Source organism: Hyperolius riggenbachi, chromosome 10 (genome assembly GCF_040937935.1).
Source record: "Hyperolius riggenbachi isolate aHypRig1 chromosome 10, aHypRig1.pri, whole genome shotgun sequence".
In the NCBI taxonomy this organism is placed as follows: Eukaryota; Metazoa; Chordata; class Amphibia; order Anura; family Hyperoliidae; genus Hyperolius; species Hyperolius riggenbachi.
The window spans coordinates 117,128,587-117,147,295 of NC_090655.1; the positions used below are offsets into that span (position 1 = coordinate 117,128,587).

Consider the following 18,709-nt stretch of genomic DNA (forward strand, 5'->3'; position numbering starts at 1 on the left):
GGGTCAAAATTATTTTTAATTTGTCGTCTTACAAGGCTATGCCTGCCTCGCAATTTTTTGGATAATATTTTCTGAGATCCATACAAGGGTTCTGGAAAAACTAGATGTGTCATCATTGCTAAATACATTTTGGCATCGCTAAATGAGGAAATAATGGCAGGTGCCGCATTTGGCATATTTAGGGTCACGCAGAAATGTAGACAGTGCTGAATTTGGAAATCTCACCAGTTCTGAAGCTGACTTATCAGCTTCCATTAAGGCCAACCTTTGAACTGTGTGTTCTGTGTGTTTTTATTATTGCAGTGACCTCACCTCCATTCCAGTGAGTAAAGTCCACCACTCAGACTATATACAATCTGCAGAATCACTGTCCAGATCACTTCTCTACCTTTGTAGCCGAGAGCTCTGCTCAGACATGAAGTCGCTTATTAGAATCGCAGTGCTTTGTTCAGTGCTAAGCATAGCAGTGGGTAATGAAGAGGCGGCTCAGAACAGCACAACCAATTCGATCCCACCTGAAGATGCCTCCTCTGATTGGGGTATTGGAGTAGTTCGGGATGGATTTGAAGCAGTTAATGGTTATTTTGACTCCTTTTTGGAACTCCTTGGTGGAAGAAACGGTGTATGCCAGTACAAGTGTCGATATGGTAAGTATGTTTTGTGATACGTATTCCAAGTAAGTGCTTTCCCATTAAAACAGCAGGAAAGTTTACTACACAGTTAAACATCTGACTGAGTTCCTTGCTTCTGGAAAGTTATTTAATTTAAAGTACACCTGCAGAGAGAGGTATATGGAGGCTGCCATATTTATTTTCTTTTGAGCAATACCGGTTTCCTGGCTGGCCTGCTGATCCTTTGCCAGAGAGCCAGACTGGTGAAATGAAACACAATTTTTGCTGATTTGCTGTTAGGTACACTATGCCTGTGATATTTTGTCAAATAAAACATTTCCATGGGAAATAACCCATGTACCGTTACCACAGTGGCAGCTGCTAATCAGTGGCGGTTACTGCTGCTGGCCCAGTGGCAGCTGCTAATCAGTAACTTTTACTACTGCTAGCACAGTGGCAGCTGCCAATCAGTGGCTGTTACTGCTACAGTGGTGCGTGATAACCTGCAGGTAAGCAAAGGGGGGGGGGAGGCAGAGTGGTGACACAAGGTGCCCCCTGCATGTGGCACTGCAGATATGGCCTGTGGGCCGCATGGAATGAATAAATGTAGAGGGCTTTGGGGCCGCATCTGCCGGACTTTGGACATGCCTGCTTTAGTGCAATTTGCAATGGATTTTCATCATTTCACTGATCTGAATTTATCTATAACACATATAAGTACCTCAGAGTACTTGTTACAAACTACATTGAGGCCCACTATGTAGCGCCCAAGGCTATCTGGATACCTGCAGCTTATCACATGGGGTGTCCGCTTTTGTAGTCTCAGGAAACACAAAATAACTATGTTCTTTCAATCAAAATAGGGGTAAGCTGGGCTGAAGCCATTTGCCCCTCAGCCCCCTTTTTATCATTAAGTACATCCTAGTAGTGGTTTATAGGCCCACAATATGGAAATCCTCAGTGATTGGACAGTGGGTGGTAGAGTAGAACAAAAGCTCAGAAAGGAAGTAGTGAGGGATCAAGTAACTGCAGCAGTGTGGTCCCCCATCCTCTACTTGCGGTCACATGTAGGCCCATCCAAATCAGTTTATTGCACCGCTAGATTTCTTGCTGTTAATCAAGTTATAATGCAAGCAAGATATGGTGGTGAATTGGACCTTTGCTTGGCTAAACGAAAGAGAAATGGAAACGCCCAATTGATTGGATATAACCACTCTCTACTACAGTGTTTGGGGGTTCAGGGGAGGGAGCTAGTTATCTTTTGGGATAACTTCGGGCGGGGTTATAGTTATCAGTAAGGCATTCCCGGGTGCTTAAGGTCCAGTATTATTTAGTGAGGGAAGGAGGGGCATTTGAGCAATGGCAGGGATAGCTGAAAACTGCTAGTGATGAAAGTGCATAGCCAATATTACATGGAAACACCCAGTCTCTTGTCACATAACCCTTGATTCAGAGCTGGTTTGATGAGATCAAGCACATTAGAAGAATAGAGGAATTCATGTTTGAGGCCCTGGGGAATGAACCTGTCTGTGTTGACCTGGGGAGCTTAGGTAGACTTTAACCATGTTTGAAGGAAATTGGGAATGATGCACCAGATCGTTAATAGTAAACCTAAGAATGCTATGACGAAGGGGCTTTCTTTGGCCAGCTGACGTATGGGCAGAGTTTCCAAATTATCCCTTTAAATACTGGCACATCTAAGTAATGCAAGTTCTAGGGCTACCTTCACTTAATCAGTGCCTGGATAATTTATATGTGTCAGTGATTAAAGGGACAAGTTGGCAAAACTGTGTGTGGGCCTTGTTGAGGACTGGAGATGTGGACCAGCAACAATAAACTTGGTACATCCTGTGGGGTTTCTGCTGCACTATTGTGAAGGAAGTGATTCTCTGACCCCCCCCCCCCCCCCCCCCCCCCAGCAAACTGCATAACTTTATTTGTAGTTTTACACCGACATCTGTTATGCATCTTTTAGCTGTGCTTGCTTGCCTGGTTAATGTTATAGCCTCAAAATGAACTTGCTTGTGGCTTAATAGAAAAATCTTTTCATAGTCTGTTATTTTATGCTCCCAGATGATGTTTGTTTATTGCAGACTATATCTGAGGATGACAATCCTGTTTTGTGTCTCAGTTGTATTGCTGTAATTCTATCATAAAACTTTATTGGAAAGGTAATAGTGGAATGAGGTGACTAAATGTGATTGTCAGAGGCTAAGCACATGACCTTTTACAGCTAGCTATACAATTTTTAGTTGTCATAGAGGACACTTGAAAAATGAGTGACCTCTTTTGGATTTACAGTGATAATAATACAATGTTATTGTGACTGAAGCGAATCTGATGCAATAGAATGGCCACATTACAATCACTGTAATAAGGTCAGTTGTGACAGAACCTGAAATGTCAGATTGTGGTCTGATATAAATTCCCTCATTTCTTATGCCAATATTATCCTGTGTATAATATACTTTTGTCTCAACATCAATCCCTCAAACATGGGGTGGTTTTAAAAATATTGATTATTGTACATGTATTAATATCTCTAATTGAGATACAAGATAATTTAAATTTTAATCTGTGTCCATTAATGCTGTCTAAACTTGCATCTATGTTGTTGTTGTTGTTGTTGTTATTATTATTACAAATGTCTGTGGTGCCAGTATATTTCATGGCATTTTATAATTGCAGTGAAAGCGTGAATAGTTAAGTGCCGTGATATAAATAGGGGTAATACACATGATGCAGGCTATGGCCTCAATTCACTAAGATCATGCTAGAGATAATAAGGCAAGAGAAAACTTACCTCCACACGTGAGAGAGTTATCTTACCTCTTCATTCCTTAAGTTACCTCTCCTGTAGTTAATTTACCTGCTCTGTAGTTAATTTACCTCCTCTGTAGTTATTTTCACATGCAGCTAATTAACAGCTTGTCTTTAACTCTGGAGTTATTTTAAGGATTGGAGAGTTAATTTAAAGACAGAAGAGTTAACTTTAGGCTTGCCTGAGGTAAAATGTTTCCTGAATACTACATGCCTTATCACCATGGTAACAACTCTAGAAAAGTTATTAAAGACAGGAGATAAGTTTAGTGAATTGAGGCCTATGTGAAAGTACAAGTCAGAAGTGGCGGGTTCATTTGCAGCAATACATTGACACAACTGATGGGGATGGCCCTGTTTAAATGAGCTTAGTCTAAAGCAACTCTAGTCCTCAAGGCCAACATTGGCCAATTCATGCCAATGTTTAGCATGGACAGAAATGGAGAAATGTGTTTTAGTTGATGAGCCACGCCTTTCCTGATTCAGTCCCATCAATTAATTTGAGCTGTGCCAGAAATGTGTGAAGACCTCTGCCCTTGAGGACTGGAGTTGGACATCCAAGGTCTATGGCAATTGGTGACATGTTGTTGGTCAGATTATAAGCTTACCTGAAGAGGTACTTTTTTTTAAGCTTACATTTAAGAATGATGATGGATGTGGAGTATCAAAAGAATTGCAGTGTAGTGTTCCACAGGATAGGAGAAGTGTAATAGATCGCGGAAAAGCCGCCGCATGTACTGGCGGCAAGGCGGCCGATTCCGCGTCCAGCACAGCGGTTTGCACGCAGCAGCGTGCGTCTGGTGTGGCTGGGTCTGTTAGTTCACACAGGTTGAGGAATATGCGCGCGCGCTGAGAGGCAGAACCTTTATGACAAAAGAGGAGGGATCAGCTGACCAGGTTGGTCAGCTGACCTCAGAGCAAGTGGCTATTGGTTGATCGATGATGGGTGGCGCTGGAGAGCGCCGCTCTATATATAGTCACTGCTGGTCAGTCTCAAGTTGTCTGCCATTGCGAACACTTACGTGAAAGCACTCAGACCTTAGTCAGATCTCACAGTGTGTTAGAACCAGGAGGACCTGGGAATTCACACTGAGCCAGATTACTTCTGTGTTATCATTGTGTTATACTTCAGACTAGTTCCAGGGTGTTGAGACCACGGACCTCACGCCCAAGACTAGGGATTCTGTGTTATCATTGTGTTATATTTCAGACTAGTTCGAGGGTGTTGAGACCACGGACCTCACACCCAAGACTAGGGATTCTGTGTTATCATTGTGTTATACTTCAGACTAGTTCCAGGGTGTCAAGACCACGGACCTCACACCCAAGACTAGGGATTCTGTGTTATCATTGTGTTATACTTCAGACTAGTTCCAGGGTGTCGAGACCACGGACCTCACAAACCAAGACTAGGGATACTGTGTACCATCATTATACTTCAGACTAGTTCCAGGGTGTTGAGACCACGGACCTCACACCCAAGACTAGGCATTGTTTTGATATCTGTCATGACCTATTGCATTTCTGACTATCCCTCTGCTCTCTGATTCGGTACCTCCACATATCTGATTACCTGTTGCCAACCCTGCCTGCCCTTGGTTACTGAATCAGCCTTCTGTCTCTGTACCTTGTCTGCCCGTGTGTTGCCGACCTGGCTTGCCCGACCTTGAGAGCTATCTCTCTCCATTGAGAGATCAGTCTCCAGACCTGCTTGTGCCACCCACCTTCCTGGGGTCACTCAGCCACAGGTCCTTCCTGCTATCCAGCCTGGGGCTCCACCCCTTTGGACGTCTCAGGCTGCTGGAAGGTATTGGCACTTCCCAGAGGGAGGTATCTCCCATACTGCCAAGGACCACCTGCTCCTCGGGTGGTCCCACTCAAAGTCATTACTGTTGCACCAAACACTCACACTATATAGGTGTCCAGAGGTTAGTCATACTTGGATTATTGGTGATTCTGCAGATCATCAATAATCAGGTAAATATCTGTATCCTTGGTGATACTGCAGATCACCAATAATCAGATTCTCTCTGTGTGCTGACACCGATCGTTACAAGAAGATTGTGAGAAGTTTTAAATGCAGGTGTCAAAGGAGGTGACTAGACTAGATTATACAAGAAGTTTCTTTCTGGACTGGATGTTACGTTTTGAGTGGGAAGTGGGGATTAGTGTAGTCATATAAAAGGGCTGCGATATAGAGGGCTGTAACTTTAAAGGACCACTGTTACGAAAATCTTAACATTTTAAATATTTTTAAACATATACAAATAAGAAGTATGTTTCTTCCAGAGTAAAGTGAGCCATAAATTAGTTTTCTCCTATGTTGCTGTCACTTACAGAAAGTGGTAGAAATCTGAAATTACCGACAGGTTTTGGGCTAATCCATCTCTCCACAGGGGATTCTCAGCATGGCCTTTATTCTTTATAAAGACACTCCCTGGAAAAGATTTATACAAAGAGCCTCCGTGCTTGCTGCACACTTTGTTGGCAGTTGGACAGAGCAACTGCCATTCACTAAGTGCATACAGTTATTCAGCATATAAACACGAGTCTGCCATCTGGTCTAGCTATGAATTCATGTTTTCCAGTAATTCCTTGTTGAATATTTGGTGCTGCAGGACCAGTGGTGACTCATCACATACCTATGCAACCAAAACTACAACGTATTTGTTCAAGGACATCAGGAACTACCACTAAACCATCTATCCTCTTTATACTTGTTTGGAAAGTGTAGCTACATTGTTGTGGGATATGGTGCTGGTGTTTGTGGGAAGGGGCTACTTAAACTATAGGAGAAAGGTGTGGCCAGAGGAGGAGGCAAGTAATGGTATGAGCAAAGTGGAACAGTGGCAGGGGTGTCCCCATGACACTAAAGTTGAGAACCTTGTTAGACACTAGGTTAAATGTTAGTGGTCTAATGGCTGTGATGGATTGTATTTTCAGTGATACAGAACACCATGGAGATCTTGGTGTACTTGGAAGAGCAGGTAGAGCCTTCACTGAAAGTATGGCTTTGCTTTGAGTTTAACTCAATCATAACTCTAGTTATCCTGTAAAGAAAAACAAACCCTGTCTCTAACCTGTTTTCTTTCTATTTCAGGCAAAGCTCCACTTCCCCGACCAGATTACAAGCCTGCAGAACCCAATGGCTGTAGCTCCTATTTCCTGGGTCTCAAGGTACCAGAGAGTGTATGTACAGCTAACATCTACTGGCATGCTCCATTACTAAAGCCTCTTCATTAATCTATACTAAAAACACTAAAACAAATCCATCCTAAAACTAATGCGGCAGCTGTTACCTGCATGCACTCAAGTCCATATACCTGTAATAACTTTTATTGTTTGCTTCCAAAGTGTGTTTTATTGTTTCCAAATTGAGCTTCAAGACACACAGGGGGAAAATCCAATATTGACTTAAGATTTAGATCTTTGTCTGCTTTATTTCATTTTTGTGATAGTTCCCAATGTTTTGCTTGGCGCAGCACATGAAGAATGTCTGGCTGATATTGCAGTATGTAGTAACTTGGTAGCTTTCAGCATTTTATGGCTCCCGGTGCCCTTAGAGTTATTGATTGACCTTAACAATAGGTCAGGGCCTTTGCCGCTGTCTGGCCTTAAGGTCTCCTTTTGCTTGTGATGTACGCAGCATTTGTACAATATAAGAAATACAGAATTCTGTGTATTTTTCTTATAAGTCACATACCAGTTACTGTGTTTTCCATTCATATTATATAGATACTGCACGTTTCATTTTGGGCACTTTAACTGGCATGAATATAAAAGGGCAAAGTTGGCTGAATCGATCATATTGCTTGAAGAGGGTCTTCTGTAGTAAAATATATCTATAGTATAGAAAAATGTCCGATTGCAAATGTATTAGGATTTTATGCCATCACTGACATGGCTTTATGCTAGACTCGTGCTAGTGGAGCGCTTTATAAGCTTTATAAGCATTTTCCTTAAAAGCAAAGTTCTGTCTCTTGATAGATCCCAATTTTAAAGACAACTATCGCAAAAAATTGTAAAATTAAAAATACTTGCATATAAGATGTACATTTCTCCTGAGTTGGGTGCATTAGTTGAGTTGAGTGCACTAGAAATGTTTCCTTTGTCGCTTATGACTTACACAAGGTAGCGATATTCTGATTTGAACTAGTCCATTGCCTTAGGTGGCATTCTCGGGTATTGTTCTATTTTCAAAAGCACTTACTGAACTGCAGTTGCTCAGTCCAACTGCCAAAATAGCGGGCAAACGAGTAGGAAGGCTGGTCAGTATCTTTGCAAAGATTCTTTCCAGGGAGTGCTTTTGTAAAAAAAATAAAGGTAATGGTAAGAATCCCCCATGAGGAGATTAACAGATGTGACAGATTTTGGACTAGTCTGATTTCTACTATGAACTGTGTCAGCAACATAAGAAAATAGTAATTTCTTGTGCATTTTAAATTTAAATATATTTTTTTGCAATAGTGGTCCTTCAAATGCACAGTTTAGTACGCACCTCCACCCAAGCCTTACCCAACTATGCAGGTTGAGTGGCTCCTTCCATGCTAAGCTATCTCTCCACAGGGTTGTCAGTTCACAATTGGCTTCTCTACATCATCATCACCATATCCTCCAATGCAATAATACCAGGAAAGAAGGTAATAAACAATCCTTCATCCTTTGGGAGAGGAGGAGACCCCACTGCTGCCTACCATATCTATAAGCTAGTATAACTTGAAGGGGTCCTTGTGGTCTGGCCCATCAATGCAAGTCATTCATTTTTTTATGTGATAACGTTTTTGTTTGCACAATGTATACTGTATTTGTGAGCTGTGCCAAGCTTATATACGAGAAAAGATCAAAGGCTACTGCATAGAGGAAATCTGCACTTACTGTATATTTTGGCGTATAAGACTACTTTTTAACCCTTGCAAATCTTCTGAAAAGTCAAGGGTCGTCTTATATGCTGGGTGTCATTGATGACGGGTGATATGCCCTATCCTCTCAGATCTCGCTGCTGAGGACTGTAGTGAAGCAGCGCAGGCACACATGTGTAAGATCTCAGAGGCATAGAAGGAGGTAAATAGGATACAAGGGGGGGGGGGGGTCAGAAGGGTGAAAGAGGCGTGTTTTATGGGCACAGCGCAATCTATTCTTCCATACCGCTCTGATAAACAGGTAGACAAGGAAAGCTGATCATCACTCCACTTAGGGAGAGGGAGAGTTGACCAATCCAACCAGTCAATCGCCTATATTCTGTAATATACTGGGTACCACATACAGTACAGCACCAGTATCTGTTCATACATACAGGCAGCACGGTGGCGTAGTGGTTAGCTCTCTCGCCTTGCAGCGCTGGGTCCCTGGTTCGAATCCCAGCCAGGGCACTATCTGCAAAGAGTTTGTATGTTCTCTCCGTGTCTGCGTGGGTTTCCTCCGGGTACTCCGGTTTCCTCCCACATTCCAAAAACATACGAATAAGTTAATTAGCTCCCCCTAAAATTGGCCCTAGACTACAGTACTTACACTACATAATATAGACATATGGCAATGGTAGGGATTAGATTGTGAGCTCCTTTGAGGGACAGTTAGTGACAATATATATATATATATATACACTGTACAGCGCTGCGTAATATGTTGGCGCTATATAAATACTAAATAATAATAATAATACATAGCACCAGTATGTCATTTTTTTTTAAAATTTGTATTAGGTGTATGTTGGAAGTCTTATACAGCGAGTATATCCCAAACTCTATATTTTAACTAGAAAAGTTGGCGGTCGTCTTATACGCCCAGTCATCTTATACGCCGCAATATACGGTAGATCATTTATTACCTTCTTCCCTATGCGTACTGGGACCGTTGCATTGGAGGATATGGTGATGATGATGGTGTGGAGAAACCTATTGTGAACTGTTAACCCCTGTGGAGAGATATACATGCACTAAGACTTTGTTCGGGTCACCCGTGATGCGGTAAGCATATCCATATCCCAGGTGGTGGGCACTTCCTATGTGCTTAAGCGCTTATAGTGAAAAATCCTGTGTTTTAACTTGGAGGACCATGCGCTGCAAATTTGGACTATATTACTTTATATACTACTATATTACTATATTACTGCACTGTTATTGAGGAGCAATCATTTTGGCTGCATGTCTCTCTGGAATACCCTGATTGCGCTGACTTTTGTACTGTTTGTGAAAACCAGTTGCCTGGCAGCCCTGCTGATCTCTTTGGCTTCAGTAGTGTCTGAATCACATACTTGAAACAAGCATGCAGCTAATCTTGTTAGATGTTTACCAGAAACACCTGATCTGCATGCTTGATCAGAGTCTATGGCTAAATGTTTTACAGGCAGAGGATCATCGGGAAAGCCAGGCAATGTGCATTGTTTAAAAGTAAATAAATATAGCAGCCTCCATATCCCTCTCATCTCGGGTTCCCTTTCAGGTTAGGCTGATTTTTTTCTTCATTTAAATAACTATATCTCAAGTGCCCTTATTACAGGGTGTAGGAATGTGTAAGACTGGCTGACCTATTATTCATGCTATTGCAGTATCAGCTGAACATCAGAGATGTTAAATCTGCATTGATTTTCTGAAAATACGGCCAGATTGTAGTGGGTGTGCTGTAAGTCACTATTAATGTTCGTCTCGATAAACCTCACTTGTGAATGACTTATTGAGTATAACACTTTGTATCATGAATGCTGTGTATTTATGGGAATAATACAGTCATAGGAAATATTTATCATTTTTGACACCCCGGGTCAAGGTGGAATACTACTGGGTACTGAAGCATAAGTGGGATCAATAGGTATTGATAAGCTGTTAGAACAGTCCTATGCTGGGGTTTTTGAAAATTATTAGTGTAAAAATAACCTAGGCTATTTTTATCCGTTTTATTGGTGAGAATTAACATATATAGTGTTTATCTATAAACCAGTTGTAAATCATAAATGTTTACTGGTAGGAGATAGATATTATTTGAAAATCACAGTGATTCTAACATCTTTTGTACGGTAAGGTCCATGGAAAAAGACCTTCTCTACTCTCTGGATAATAGCAAGGAGCCTGTAGGGGGAGGGGGAACCTTACATGACAGAGCATCAATCATTATGACATACAGCTTCAATGTCAAATGACAGGACAGTCCCTCGGATTAATTAAACAGCCTCTCAAGGAAAGCCATAGGGTTCAGCAATACATGAGTTATACACAAGTGTAAGGAAGAGATTTGGAACACAAAGTTACTGAAGGGATATTTTGTGCTATTAAGTTGCAACTAAATTTAAAGGGTGCCTGTCATCAAGAGAGAGTATATGTATACTTACCTGGGGCTCTGGGCTCCCTTGCCACCCTCTCTGGCCACTCCGTCATCTTCTAATCAGCCCTGGTAATCTGGGCAGTCGTAGGCCCGTGCCCTGAAACGTTCTGCGCCTGTGCAGTACTACTGCTCATGCCCAGAATGCTCCCGGCTGCTGGAGCGCAGCGGGGGTGCTTGCTCCACGCATGCACAGGAGAGCGTGGCCGGCCCAATTATCAGGGCTGATTAAAAGATGACAGAGGGTCTGGAGAGGACAACAAGGGAGCCCACAGAACTCATGGGGCTGGTGGAAGCCCCAGGTAAGTATAAATTTACTCTTTCTCTTGATATCAGGTACTCTCTAAGTAAAGAAAGCAAAAGAAAAGCAACAACAATGATTAAATGACCACTTTAAAATGCATGTGTAAATGCTGAAATGAGGGACCCTAGCAGTCTGGGCCACAATGCTGCATTTGTCTACTTTGGTAGTTATCTTTAACCTCTTGCCAACCGCGTCACGCCGATGGGCGTGGCCGCGGCGGCAGCCCCAGGACCGCCTAACGCCAATTGGCGTAAAGTCCTGGGGCTCTGTTTTGAATGAGATCGCGCGCACTCTGCGCGCGCATCTCATTCTCGGAGGGCGGAGCTCCGCCCCCTCTTCGCTCGGGAGACTGTTAGACGGCGTGATCGCCGTCTATTTACCCGTACAACGCTGCGATCGGCAGCAGCGCTGTACTGGGGACAGCCGTGTGACACGGCTGTCCCCCTGGGACACTGGAGAGCGATCGGCTCTCATAGGCAGAAGCCTATGACAGCCGATCGCCACAATTGGCTGGCTGTGGGGAGCGAGGGGGGGAGGGAGGGAGGGAATATTCTTAAAGTAACACACTTTTTTTTAATAAAAACAACAACAAAAATATTTGCACCAAAAAAAATTAACAATCTGGGGGCGATCAGACCCCACCAACAGAGAGCTTTGTTGGTGGGGAGAAAAAGGTGGGGAAATCACTTGTGTGCTGTGTTGTGCGGATCTGCAGCTTAGTCTTAAAGCTGCAGTGGCACATTTTGCTAAAAATGGCCTGGTCACTAGGGGGGTTTAGCCCTGCAGTCCTCAAGAGGTTAAGTTATAGTGTGTGTTGGGTGGGGGGATAAGGGGTCGTTTTGGAGTTCCTCTTTCATAGCAAAGCAACTACCATAAATTCTGCATGTTTAAGGTAGCGTCTTAATCTTTCCTAAATGTTATTATTCATTGACACCTAAATGCCTCTCCTCTGAAGGTTTTCTTCTTCTCTCCAGTTAGATATGGGTATCCCGGCAATGACAAAGTGCTGCAACCAGCTGGATCTTTGTTACGATACCTGTGGGGCTAACAAGTACCGCTGTGATGCAAAGTTCCGCTGGTGCCTGCATTCCATCTGCTCGGACCTGAAGAAGAGCCTGGGCTTTGTCTCCAAAGTAGAAGGTAAGAACATATAAATGCAGTGCGGGTTCTCACCCATGCTTTCATGATGAAATACTGCTTAGAAATAATAAAGCGACACACAAAAAGCAAATGCACACTCCCAGCTAGCAAATTCCTACCTTATATCTGATCAGTAGACGCCTGTCGGCCAATCAGGTGCAATGGTATACACCCTTTGTCTGCCATATTAAATCTAGCAGGAATTGCATACATTTAGCAGCATTAAGGTGGGAGGCTTCGGTCGGACGTAATCGTAGACGTAAACCGTGTGCAGATACAGCCCCCACTTGGTCCCCTCCCTAACCACTTACCTATCAACCGCAAAAAGCTGCAAAAAGAAATTTTAAACCACAAAACACTGGTTCACACGGAATCTGCCACAGACCGGGACCCCTAAACTACCATGGGATACCCAGAGGGAGATACAGGTGAGCCCTGGACCTCTCACCACCAGAGGAATCACTCTCACTGCCTCTAAACTGAATGCCGATTGCAACACACACGAAAAGCAAATGCACATTCCCAGCTAGCACATTCCTACCTTATATCTGATCAGCAGCAGGCACCTATACTGGGGGTACGTAGGCCTGGCCAGCCTATACTGGGGCACCCATATCTAGCTAACCTATACTGGGGGCACCCATGCCTGGCTAACCTATAGTGGGGGTACCCATGCCTGGCTAACCTATACTAGGGGCACCCTTGCCCGTCTAACCTATTATGGGGGCATCTATGAATGGCAACCTATATTTGGAGCACCTATACCTGGCTACCTATATATACTGGGGTGAGGAAAGTCTGTTTGATAATGTGGGTAGTAGGGAGAACGAATCTGCATCTTCTTTATTGTGTTTTGATTGAGGGGGGGGGGAGGGGATTCTGCAGCTGCACAATCATGCTGCAATATGAGCGGGGGGGGGGGGGGGGGAGGGAGAGAGAGAAATGTGCAAAGTTTAGCATTTTAAATGTTGGTAGAGTTCTGTGCTCTGTAATTTTCACAGTAGCTCGTGATTCAAAAAGTGTGGGCACCCCTGCTCTAAATCGTAATGGAGATTTTGTGTTATCAATTTTGGCGAGTCTATCTGGGGTATTTGCCAAAGCTGAGCAGCAGTGAGCCCAGAGTTTTTCATAAATGGTACGGCCCACGTCCAGTTCCCCTTTATGCTTAAATTAAGGGCTCATCTCGTGTAAAGGGGTGTTGAGAATAGCATAGAGCACCAAGATTAATCCATTATCTAAAGGACAATCTTTACAGCAAGCCTCAAAGTGGGAATAGGAAACAGTGTCCTGGTCAATTTTAAATAGTTTAATGAAATGGAAGACTTGCTGGATTCTGAAGTATTCCGAAACCAGTGGAAAAAATTCTTCTAAAAACTGTTTATTTTGTTATCAGTTTATGGTGTCTAATAAAATTGCAGATAGTATATAAATGTTTATTAGTCCACCAGGTAGATACTTTAGAGTCCCAGCTTGGAAAAAATTTGGGATTATGAAGCAACTCAGTTATAAATGATGGTTGAGACTGTAGAGCATTGTATGCACATTTTAAAGCAAACTGTATGCAGCTTAAATTTTGGCCAATCAAATGCACTCCCTGACTATTTTGTATGGCCTATGCTGCATATACTTTGCATGTAAGTTGTAATTGGCAATCTTATGGACCATCTCTACTGATAGAGTAAACTATTTAGGAAGACATGGTAAAGTCTATTTCTAGTTTTAAGAATTGTGTAACCACATTGCTCCCCAAACTAACCAGAAATGGTATGTCCATTATAAACACAGAAGAGCACCCTTTTCAGTGTTGAGTCACACAACAACAGTGCTTCTGTACCTCCTACACTGCCTTGTGGGAGGGGTCTTGATGCAGAAGGCTATTCGCCCCGTTCACAATGACACTAAAGGACGGAAGACCGTGGCTTGAATAGTGAGACTCCTAGAGAGTACCAGCGGAGCCTGGCAGTACAGACCAGAAAATAAGAGAGAAACAGGTTCATCTGTAAGAAGATGAAGCCTTTTTGCTACTTTTTTTTATTCGGGGGAGGGGGCAGAGCTACAAAGCTTTAAAGGACAACTGAAGTGAGAAGAATATGGAGGCTGCCATATTTCTTTACCTTTAACCATTTCAGGACTCAACCTTTACCCCCCCCCCCCCCTTAAGGACCAGCGCTGATTTCGCTGATCTGTGCTGGGTGGGCTCTACAGCCCCAGCACAAATCAAATACCAGGCAGAGCGACCAGATCGCCCCCCTTTTTTCCCCACTAGGGGGATGATGTGCTGGGGGGGTCTGATCGCTCCTGCCTGCGTGTGGCTGGCGGGGGGGGGGGGCACCTCAAAGCCCCCTCCACCGCAGGATTCCCCCTCTCTCTCTTCTCCCTCCCTGCCCCGGAGATCGGAGGCTGCACAGGGACGGATCTGTCCTGTGCAGCCTCTAACAGACTCCTGCCTGTCATGTGACAGCGATCCCCGGCCGCTGATTGGCCGGGGATCGCTGATCTAGTAGTACAACGCTGCTACTGTTAGCAGAGTTGCAAAAATGTAAACAAAGCGGATTATTTCCGCTTGTGTTTACATTTAGCCTGCGAGCTGCGATCGGCGGCCCGCAGGCTATTCACGGAGCCCCCCGCCGTGAATTGACAGGAAGCAGCCGCTCGCGCGAGCGGCTGTTTCCTGATTAATTAGCCGGCGACGCAGATGTGCGTCGCTGGTCCTGCAGCTACCACTTTGCCGACGCGCGTTATGAGTGCGCGGTCGGCAAGTGGTTAAATACTAGTTTCCTGGCAGCCCTGCTGATCTATGTGGCTGTAGTAGTGACTGAATCAGGGATGCTCAAATCCGCTTCGGGAGAGATCCGGATAGTTGAGTAAAGCTGTGCAGGGGTGGGGGGAGGGGAGGCAGGGGGGGTCAATCTCACCTGTATGACGTCTTCTTCGGTCCGTCTCTGGCGCCTCCCACGATGCGCTCCAAGTGCCGCGTGTGCCGGTCACGTGACTACAAACACTTCCTCCTTCAACCCGGAAGGAGGAATTGTTTGTAGTTACGTGACTGGCGCATGTCTCCCGGAGCGGATTTGAGCATCCCTGGACTGAATAACTCCAGAAACAAGCATGCAGCTAATCTTGTCAGATCCGACAATAATGACAGAAACACCTGATCTGCTGCATGCTTGTTCAGGATCTATAGCTAAAAGTAATAGAGACACAGGATAGCCAGGCAACTGATATTGTTCAAAAGGAAATAAACATGGCAGCCTCCACATACCTCTCACTACAGTTGTCCTTTAAAACATACAGGTAAAGAGTTAAAGTGAACCCGAGGTGAGAGTGACATGGAGGCTGCAATATTTATTTCCTTTTAAACAATACCAGTTGTCTGGCAGCTCCGCTGATCTATTTTGCTTCAGTAGTGTCTGAATCACACCAGAAATAAGCATGCTAATCTTGTCAGTTCTGTCAATAATGTCAGAAACACCTAGGGGTAGATTCACTATAACCAATAACGTGCCTTATCAGAGTTAACATGCCTTATCAGAGTAGCATAGCCTGCTAACTGGCAATGATGAAAGCTCCACTCGTCCTGCCCTGAACCCCTGCGGGTCCAATCACTTTAAAGGACATTAACCCCGCACTTTGATTGGCCCAATAGGCTGCCTGTCAAGTTTCCTGTGAAGTGACAGGAGGCTATTGGGCCAATCAAAGTGTGTGGATAATGTCCTTTAAAGTGATTGGACCCGCAGGGGCTCAGGGCAGGACAAGTGGAGCTCTCTTCATTGCCAATTAGCAGGCATACGTTTGTAGCGCTCACTATGCTACTCCGATAAGGCATGTTAACTCTGATAAGACGTGTCAAGTCTGATAAAGCAAGCTATTTGTTACAGTGAATTAACCCCATAATCTGCTGCATGTTTGGTCAGGATCTATTATTACAGGCATAGGATCAGCAGGATAGCCAGGCAACTGGTATCGCTTAGAGGCAATAAATATGGCAGCCCCCATATCCCTCTCACTTCAGGAGTCCTTTAAAGACTGGTGGATTTAGTGGTGTGGTATCAGATTTGTTGAGTTTGCATTGTAAGGTCCGTGCATATCCAGTAGAACAAAGCTCTCATGCATGGAAGAAAATGCTGCTGGATAAGTGAGCTGGACCAGCCAGAGGCTTCCAACTACTTAGGTGAGTATCTCACATCCACCCCCCTCCTTCGGGTTTGCCTGAAATGAATGCCAGCATAATATGGTATTTTGTTTCAATAGTTTCATTGAAAATGTTTAATATAACAAAAAATAAAAATAAAAGTTACACACATGCTGTAAACTCGGAAGCATCACTAGCTAGACCAGGCATGGGCAAACTTGGCCCTCCAGTTGTTGAGGAACTACAAATCCCACAATTAATTTGCAGTTACATGACTGTGGCTGTCAGACTCATGCAATGCATTGTGGGACTTGTAGCTCCTCAACAGCTGGAGGGCCAAGTTTGCTCATGCCTGACCTACAACATGGTTCAAGTAATCTTATAAAACTACAGAGCATGGCTGAAGAATATTCTGTTGCCTTCATAGATAGTGTGGTAAATGTATGCAAATATTTCTCAACATTCTTCAAGTTCCACTGGTGAGCAGTGGCTGCTCCAGCTTCATTTTTTTTCAGGGGGAGGGGCACAAAGGGGGCACGATGGCTGGCTGGTGGGGCCCATTAGGATGATCAAAATCAATGTTTGTATGGCGAGCTTTAGATATTTTTTGCCTCTGGTGATACAATTAAGGCTAACTAGTTCAGCAAAGATAGGAACCAAATGTTAACATCACAAGCAGAACTCAGAGGCTGTTGAGTAGAACAGATTGTCCAAGCGATGGTGCTATAATTGAAGCAAAGTTACCTACAGATGTACTTAGCTAGTTTTCTGCCATGCTTTATTCCTTATTAGCAAGCTGCTCCTGTGTGGGCAGATCAGACAAATCATTCCAGCCCCCAGCCTGTGTCTTACGACTCTACAAGTAAGCGAAAGGATTAGGAGGGAGAGAAACACTGTGTGTAATTACTTATCTTAGTAGCTAAGCATTGCTGGAGACTAGAGCTTGTATTTTACAGACAGAAGTTTTGAAGAAGGATTATTAACCTGCTTCAAAACTTCCTGTTTATAAGCTCTAGCGTAAGCTCTCAGCTTGTAAGCCTTCTGCAGACTCTATTCCTGTTGACTGACAATGTTAGAACATACAATCAGAAGGCGGTACAGAGATTTTTCTTTTTTTGCAAATATAAGTGTCATTCAGATACATTCATTACAAGGGATCTTGCAGGGATTGTGAGGTATTCATGGCAAATAGATAAAACCCTTGGCTTACTAAATGCCTACATAGACTCAGACTGACATGGAGTTTTTTTTACAGACCCTATCCTGTTCACTGTATGCTCCTGGAGCATAAACACAGTTAACTATATGTTACTGAGCAGAGGGGGGGGGGGGGGGGGGCATTCAGGGGGGGCACAGTGACTCCTGGGGGGGAGGGGCAGTGCCCCAGTGTAACGCCACTCATGCTGATGGGTTGTGTACCCCAGACTAATCAAATCCCTTTAAGGTGATATTTGGTCCATTTTCAAACTGTATGAATTTGCATGCAGATTTTGTATAATCCTGCATCAACTATGAATTATTTGTATCTTGCTGACTATATCTACTCAGGGGCAAACCCAGTATTTTCAAGGGGGGGGATTCCTGAAAGGTCTCCCTCAGCCACGCACAATACAGTATAATAACATGGTGGGTACACATAATTCAATTTCCTATCCATCTGACCGATCAGGAGCAGTTTGGATGCAGATAATAATGAGGACAGCCAACATTGCTAATGGATGGGAAAGTGAAGCATTCACACAGCAGGACACAGGGCTGTGCTCATAACTGCCTGTTAAGTTACCCAGAGCTACTCCATGCTCTGTACACACGCTGCTGCTCCATCCAAAGTCAGCTGTAGTCGGTAAAGAAAGGGGGCAGTGCTGTGAGCTGCAGGATACCTGCTGCAGATATTTTGGTGTCTCAGCTTGTGCCTCTCCCCAGACACTGAACCAGGCCTTGTCTGAGGGGGGGATTATCCCCCTGTGTTTGCCTATGCTATTCTTGAGCACTTGATCCTTTAGATTAAAACTTTAGGGTGTGTACATACATCCAATTTTGGTTGGACACTTTTACCACTTCCTTGTCATACGAGAGTTTACCTACAAAATTTGTTCATAATATTCAAAGTCTGTTGGTCATTATACTACCTGGAGGTGGTAAAATTGGCCAGCAATTGGCCAATCAAATTTGCATGTGTGTATGTGCCTTTACCTTCATGCTTTAGGCCTACAGTCCAACCTGCTCGCGGAAGTATCAGAGCTCCAATACATTTGCGGGTGGGACAAGTTTGACTGCATGATGATTGGCTGCATTTTGGAGAGAGGCTGCATGATTGGTATCAGTGGTCTGACTGACTCTGTGGTGCTGATCACTGGTGGTGCAAAATGACTCCCAATTATTGACTTAATT

At 43.9% G+C, this 18,709-nt stretch overlaps 1 protein-coding gene across 2 annotated transcripts in view; it reads left to right on the forward strand.

The window, feature by feature from the left end:
* Nucleotides 1–364: 364 nt before the first annotated feature.
* Nucleotides 365–18,709, forward strand: part of PLA2G12B (phospholipase A2 group XIIB) — a 41,649-nt gene continuing 23,304 nt past the window's right edge. Inside the window, exons 1-3 of one of the 2 annotated variants that reach the window (XM_068255333.1) lie at nucleotides 365–647; nucleotides 6,532–6,620; nucleotides 12,021–12,186. In XM_068255333.1, the coding sequence (XP_068111434.1) occupies nucleotides 416–647; nucleotides 6,532–6,620; nucleotides 12,021–12,186 (487 nt within the window). In that variant the 5' untranslated portion in view covers nucleotides 365–415. The remainder of the gene's footprint in view (nucleotides 648–6,531; nucleotides 6,621–12,020; nucleotides 12,187–18,709) is intronic. The other variant, XM_068255334.1, reaches the window with a different exon arrangement.